The sequence below is a fragment of the Lactuca saligna genome, chromosome 6 (assembly GCF_052625555.1).
Source record: "Lactuca saligna cultivar CGN05327 chromosome 6, ASM5262555v1, whole genome shotgun sequence".
Taxonomy (NCBI): domain Eukaryota; kingdom Viridiplantae; phylum Streptophyta; class Magnoliopsida; order Asterales; family Asteraceae; genus Lactuca; species Lactuca saligna.
In genome coordinates, this window is record NC_136422.1 from 42,241,905 (window position 1) to 42,249,442 (window position 7,538).

At 26.2% G+C, this 7,538-nt stretch overlaps 1 protein-coding gene across 1 annotated transcript; it reads right to left on the reverse strand.

Moving 5' to 3' along the window:
• Positions 1-415: 415 nt before the first annotated feature.
• LOC145002212 (glucan endo-1,3-beta-glucosidase 14-like) lies at positions 416-3,173 on the reverse strand. The gene is made up of 4 exons (XM_078961504.1): positions 3,035-3,173; positions 1,455-2,485; positions 1,261-1,385; positions 416-698 (listed from the first exon to the last, which is right to left on the reverse strand). Exons 1-3 carry the CDS (start codon positions 3,075-3,077, stop codon positions 1,329-1,331), a joined length of 1,131 nt encoding a protein of 376 aa, XP_078817630.1. The 5' UTR covers positions 3,078-3,173; the 3' UTR covers positions 416-698; positions 1,261-1,328.
• Between the last annotated feature and the right edge of the window lie 4,365 nt (positions 3,174-7,538).

The following is a 7,538-nucleotide window of genomic DNA, read 5'->3' on the forward strand; positions in this document are numbered from 1 at the left end:
TACAAGAAATAATTATATTTTGGCATTTTTATGGTTTAATAATTATGAATCAAAATGCTCAACTAAAACCAACCGAATTAATTTTTTTTTTATGTCGGCCAATGTGAACTGATTTAACATATTGATCAAAATAGAAAATTTTGTTGAAGTCGAATGGTTTTATTATATAGAATATTTTTTATTTATAGTGAACAATTTGACAACATTTTCTACTCCACTAAATTCGATTAATATTAACAAATTATTCCATTATAAGCAATTTAACCTGTTATTATAACAGTCACAATGGTCAACATAGAAAAAATTACAAACTTCGATGGTTATAATAAACCATATGATTCTCACTGTTTAAATAGCAAAAACAGCCAAAATATCATTGTTTTTCTATAACTTTTCATTCATATTTCGCATGAAATAATTACAATAGAATGTGCAAAATATGGTCCTAATGAGTAATGAGCACACATATTTGGAAAAAGAAAAAGAGAGAAGGAATTCCTATTTCCTTAAAAATGTAAATTTTATTGTTAATAAATATTTTTGATAAATTTCCTATGTATTTTACAGAAATTGCTAAATACATTTTGGTAAATTACTATTTTGTAACATCGACCACTAAAGCATTGGCATTGTGGATCTTGGTCGTCTTCGGTGTTAGATGATGACATAAGTGATAAATTATCCAATCATAGCTTCTCCTGAAAAATACAACGCCAATATCGTTAGATGATTATTATGCTTTTATTATTAATTTATTTTTTTACTATTAACTAAAAAAGAACGTAAAAAGCTATTTCAAAATTGGACTTTTGTATAGTTGAAGACAATAAGAATTTAGTTTCTAAAATGCATGATTGCAATCGGAGATATTTCACTTGTTTTTAAGAATTTATTGTGTTTGTTCATAATTCATATGATTGAAAACTATTTAAGATTGCCTAAAACTTTGAATACAATATTTGTAGGGTTTAAGAATAAAATAGAAGTGATGTATCAACACTTGGGGTCGGTGTTACTAAAATAAATAAAAATATTCGTTTGACTCAAAGTCAAACCAAATTTTGCAAGATATTGGTTCAACTCAAACCACTATCTTGTAGATAACGTATAAGATACTGGTTTAAATCGAAGAAAAGACCACTTGACCTATTTTAAAGTTTTAACTATATGGTAAATTATGAACTAAATAATTATTAAAAAGAAACTAATGAAATGACAAATATGCCCTCGCCATCGAAAAATATTGGCTTTAAACATTACCTTTATATGACAACTTTTTTGATGGAATTTTCACCTTTCTATGTAAAGTTAGTGAAACCATCCATCTTTCAACCAAATACTACCAATCCAACGAACAAAACAACCAACCAAAAGACACAAAACCCCTGCAAAAAACACAAAATCCAATCAAAACCAATCCGAAAACCACAAGGGCAAAACCGTAATTTCCTTACATTTTCCCCGGAAGACGAATAATCCATACGCGGAAGATACCCTTGAACACCAAGATTATAAACCGGAGTACCATCCGGATAATACAACCCATAGTTCCTCTCAGAAGTTGGACCGGGTTTCATATTCTCATTGAAAAGGGCAAAAACGTAAATATCAATCTTTTGTGAAGGGTGGGCAGGTGTCCCTTGTCCCTCTTGCATTCTTTGCAACAAATTTCTATTATAAATTCCCGCATTTCCAACTGTTGCCCCTGGTTCATCATCATCCCCTCTTGAAGGCCACCCAGTTTCAGAAATCCTTACTTGAACATCACTATGACCCAATGATTTCATCCCCGCATAAACCGCATCGATTTGCGCATACAACATGTTATCATATTTCAAATTCGTATTCGGATCTACAGTTCCAGAATTCGGCTCAAAAAGCAAGTATTCAATCTGAACGTTTTTCGGGTCGTTTTTGTAAGCGAAGTAAGGGTACGCGTTGATCAAAAATGGCGAGTTGCTCTGTGCATGGAAGGTTAAGATAGGTTGAATGTATTGGACATATTCATCGCGAAATGCGCCATTTGAAGGGGGGAATGATGTTTTCAAGATTTGGAGAGAATGAGCTGTGGTGACGTAGACTTGAGAGCTTAGACCTAAGTTGAGTAAAGCTTGGTACATGGCTTTCATGGCGGGGAGAAGATAGGATGGTAATTGAGGATCTGGGCCTCCTAAGACTTCGTTTCCGACTGTGATACATGTGATTTTGGTTTGTGAAATGTAGGGTTGTACCTTTTGTTGAATCCAGATTTGGGCTTGTTGTGGATCTTGCATTTTTTGAAGATATTCGTTGCCTAAACCTATGATGAATTCGATGTTTGTGTTCGCGAATGCTGTTAGAACATTTGGGTCAGCATCGTATAGTTTTACTCTGCTGATGTTTAAAGATCCGAGGAGGATGGAGACTCGTGAAGGAGATGGGAGATTGTTCGCAATTTGTCCGTAATTGATTCCGACTCCGAGACTGAAAGTTCCGATGAATGATTCTGCGAGAAAAAAATTGATGAAAGATCGATTATTTTTCATGAATTCAAACAGTTTGGAGTTTGATGATATAATTACGAAGCTAGATTCAAAACCCCTTTTAGAAAGTTGATAATTTCCCAGAAAAATGACATGTAATTCATCGAATCAAGGAAAAACGAAGGATTTTACATGAACTTGTGCTTCAATGCTACGAATATTCATTGAAAGTGACAGAAGTGATTGTAATGGAATCAGATTCAAAACCCTTTTTGGAAAGATTGCAGATTGAATGATTTCTAAAAAAACTATAAACCTTTTTGCATTCGAATTTAAGGTTTTTTTTGTTCAAATGTTATGAATATGCATCGAGGTGGCAGAAAATCAAAGAAAAGACGAATCTTGATGTTTGAATCTGATTCTGAAAAACATAAGTTGAAGATTTAAGAACACCCAACTGAAAAAACTACAAATTTTACACGAGATAATGCAATAAGTTTTTGATTTATGTGAAAAAAAAAAAGTTGAGAAGTTTTAAAGAAATGTTGTGGAGAAAAAGGAAGAGGAATTACTTGAGAAAATGAGGAGAAGAAGTGTACAGAGTATAGCGGTCATTGGAAATGAGATTTGCAGCTTCCGCCGCTCTCAGCCGTGCTCCTCCGTCTGATGAAGTGTCTCCGGCGAAAATTGGAGGTGTAATAGGCGATTCGAATTCAATGGGGGCGGTTTTATATACACGATATGAACAGTCACGCTTTGAAATTACAGCTAAATTTCTTAATGAGCTCGTGATGTGACTGCTGTGAAATTTTAATTACGTTTACTATTTTAATTAAATAAAAGAAAATTAAATATCCTCTACTTTTTGTTAATGAATAATGAAGAACTTAATTAATAAAAATATCAAATTTCTTTTGTTTTAGGAAATTTGACTACTTGTGTTATATTAGAATAAATTTATGTTATATTAAAGATCTTTTTTTTTTCTGAAAATATATTTTGAACGAAGCAATTCAATTATGGACGTAATAAGAATAATATTAAGATTAATATTAATAACATAGTAATAATAAATAATTATTTTAGAATTTCAAGAAAATATATGAAATCAGATAAACAACAATTAAAAAAAACACATCATTTTTATTCAATTATAAGAAAAAAATAGCAAATGCAAATCAAATGCGATAAAAATAATTTAAAATTTAACATTTGATTGAAAAAAGGATGATATTAGGAAACTAAAATTAACGACGTGAAATTATCCAAAAAAAATTGTGCAAATAACAAAATATATACATTATATATTTTGATTCAGAAAAAAAAAAAAAAAAAAAAAAAAAAAAAAAAAAAAAAAAAAAAAAAAAAACTTGTTATTTTCATTAATTTCTCTATACAGTCCTTTTTGTTAATTACCCTTAAATAATAGGAGGTGTTATTTTTATTTATGATTTTGATTTGTTAATTTAAAATATATGATGTTCACCCCTATTATTATTATTTTCTCTTCGAGTAAAATGACGACATAAATATCAAATCCTTTTGTTATAATGTGAATGAATAAAAATGATAAACACAAATATCACCTCCCTAAAATATATAGAATTATCCCTTTTTTTTTTTTTGTCTTAAATATGGACATGTGGATTAGAATCTTTAAGCCTATTGTTATAAAAGAAAAAATATTAAAAATATCAAGGAATTATTTTATTTGTTTATTTTTAGTTATTGAGCTTATTTTTTATTTATAAATTATAATTTTTTTTAATTGTCTATTTTTAATCATTCAATTTATTTGTGTCTATTTTTAGATAGCAAACTTTCCAAAATGTATTGTTAAATTGACACCCCTTATACATCCTATTAATACTTTTATTAAAAGTTAACCTATATTAACTATTTATAACTTATTTTTTTTGGAAAATAATACAAATTCAACCGATAAAAATATCTTAAAAACCAAATAAGATATCTATTATTTTAGTTTTAATAGGGTATCGTATATAATAGGTTCAATGATTAAAAATAAATGATTTTAGAAAAGTTTATTGCTAAAAATGAGACAAAAGTAAATTGAATGATTCAAAAATAGACGATTTTAGAAAATTTTATTATTTAAAATTGAACAAAAATAAATTCATTAACTAAAAATAAAATAAAATAATGTGTTGGTCGTGTGTATATATATATATATATATATATATATATATATATATATATATATATATATATATATATATATATATATACAGGGAAAAGTGAATATACCCTTAAGGATATATAAGCTTACGTATCTAAACTTACCATACTACGTCGTTTTGTATCATATATATACATTGTAATTGTCTAATATTCTTATAATTCAACTTCTAACTTGATTTCATTTAAAAAAATTAATAAATTTCACATTTATTTTCCTCTTACATAATTTTCATTTTCAACTATAATATATATAGTCTAACTGATGTCCGTCAAAAAGATGTGATGTAATAGAAAGATAATAATGAAATTTCGAAAATCTTAAAAGTAAATCAAGTTAAGGATTGAAGTTGAAGAACATTATAATAAATATATCAAACAAAACGACGTATTATGGTGAGTTTGGGTACCTAAGCTTATATACCCATAAGGGTATATTCATTTTTCCCACATATATATATATATATATATATATATATATATATATATATATATATATATATATATATATATATATATTAGTCGTTTGCCCGCGCAAAGCGGCGGCGACGAATAGTTTCTTTCAAGTAATTAGTTCCATTCGGAGACATGTTATATTTCTAAGAACACTTGTACCATTATCGATCGGTTTCACAAAAATAAAAAGTGCAATGCCAAAACCAAAAAATATTGTGGTGGTGGATTCCATAGAGGAAAAGGAGATGAATATTTGAATTAGTCTCCAGTCAACTATATTTTATGCAAAAAATTAGGGAACTCCAATTTGAATGAGCTTTTAAATTTCAAACGATTTGTCAAAAAGAAGTGTTTCAGATTTCGAATGCACCAGATACCAGAGAATAGATATTTTAGGAGTACAAGTTGCCTAAAAATAAGAAACTATTAATTTAAATGTGTTTTTAATACTTGTATCCCTAGCATTATCATTTGTAAGATATGGATTATAATATTATTATATTAATAGCTGGTTGTACTTTAAGCTTAAAGACTTGAACGTCTTAAAAAATATTATTATTATATTGATTCTATTTATAGAAATAATAAGATTTCTTTTATAAGGTAGTATATATATATATATATATATATATATATATATATATATATATATATATATATATATATATATGGTTAGGTTCATGTGAGACGGCATAATTTTGTGAGACCGTGAGACGTATTTTTTTATTTATTTATTTTTTTAATTTTTTTTAGTTAATTTAAGTTCTGAAAAATAAAATTTAAAAAAAGATTTTTTTGATTTTTCCATTTATTTTGCATTTTAAAATTATTTTTAGAATATGTACAGTGTAATATTCTATTTAGAATATTTCACGTATTTTTCAAAAAAAATAGAATTTTTTTTAATTTTTTTTAGTTAATTCAAGTTCCGAAAATAATATTTAAAAAAAGAATTTTTAGATTTTTCCATTTATTTTGCATTTTAGAATTATTTTTTAGAATATATCAGTGTAATATTTTATTTAGAATATTTCACGTATTTAAAAAAAAAAACGGGATTTATTTTTATTTTTTTAGTTAATTCAAGCTCCGAAAATAATATTTAAATAAAGAATTTTTGGATTTTTCCATTTATTTTGCATTTTAAAATTATTTTTAGATTTGGTCTCACGGTCTCACAAAATTAGAATGGTCTCAAATGAACCTGAACATATATATATATATATATATATATATATATATATATATATATATATATATATATATATATATATATATATATATATATATATATAGTAGCCGTTTACCCGCGGAAAGCGGCGGGCGACAAATAGTTTGTTTCGATAATTTTTTTTTTGCATGGAGAATGATTATTTTCAATTCATTCATTAGTTTGTTTTAGAAAAATGTCATATTAAAAATAAAGAAAATTCATGAAATGACCAAATTATAGGGTGTGGAGTATTTATTTGGATGAAAAAAGATCTGATCAAAACCTTGGAAGAGAAGATTTATAGGAGTTTGTTTAAATTTTAATATTATTTTATTAATGATTAGTTGTACAATTAGCTTAATGATTTGGACGTCTTAAAAAAATATTATTATTTTATTCAATCTATTTTTAAAAATAGTGGGATTTGTTTTATAAGATAGTATATATATATATATATATATATATATATATATATATATATATATATATATATATATATATATATATATATATATATATATATATATATATATATATATAAAGAATATTCCTTTCCGTTAACTTTTATTTTGCGAAAATTATATAGAAAATTACAAATTTAACTTTTAGTCCTGATTGGTATGTATGCAATTTGATTGTTTTTGTCGTGCAACTTCTCGTTGTTGATACTTTTGATATTTTCTTTTAGTTATTTTGTTTTTTAGTTTACATATTTTCAAACCACGTTTGTGGTTTCTAATATCCATCAAAACCATTAGTATACCAAACATATATGTTATTTATACACACACAAATTAAAAAACAAAATGCTGATTTTTTTTTTGAATTATTGTAATATCTAAAATTTGCAAAAGTTTTGTAAAAAAAAACTTTAAACTTTATGTGGAATGCATGTTGCTTATATAATTCTGATGTAATTAATTTTAAACAACATATTTAATAAAAAATAACAATCATAAAATGATCTAATTGGTTTAAAGATTATTATAGTGATTTATAGTCGAATAAAATGTGATTTTATATTTACATGATATATTCGGTTAGTGAACTATTAGCTAGTTGATCTATAGTTAATTCGTAGCTGATTTTGTAATTGGTCTGTAGCTAGTAGGCTGACTACCTGCTAGCTTAACCGACGGAATGGAAACATGATATGGTTTTGTTTAGCTAGGGTTACGTGGTATTTTGCATATAAATAAATGCTTATA

Excerpts from the sequence above, each read along its gene's own strand:
- LOC145002212 (XM_078961504.1), bottom strand. The coding sequence starts at position 3,077 with ATGACCGCTATACTCTGTACACTTCTTCTCCTCATTTTCTCAA. Across the intron at positions 2,486-3,034 it reads TCTTCTCCTCATTTTCTCAA|AATCATTCATCGGAACTTTC; the intron begins GTAATTCCTCTT and ends TTTTTCTCGCAG. Across the intron at positions 1,386-1,454 it reads ATTCGTCTTCCGGGGAAAAT|GGGTTTTGTGTCTTTTGGTT; the intron begins GTAAGGAAATTA and ends TGTTTTTTGCAG.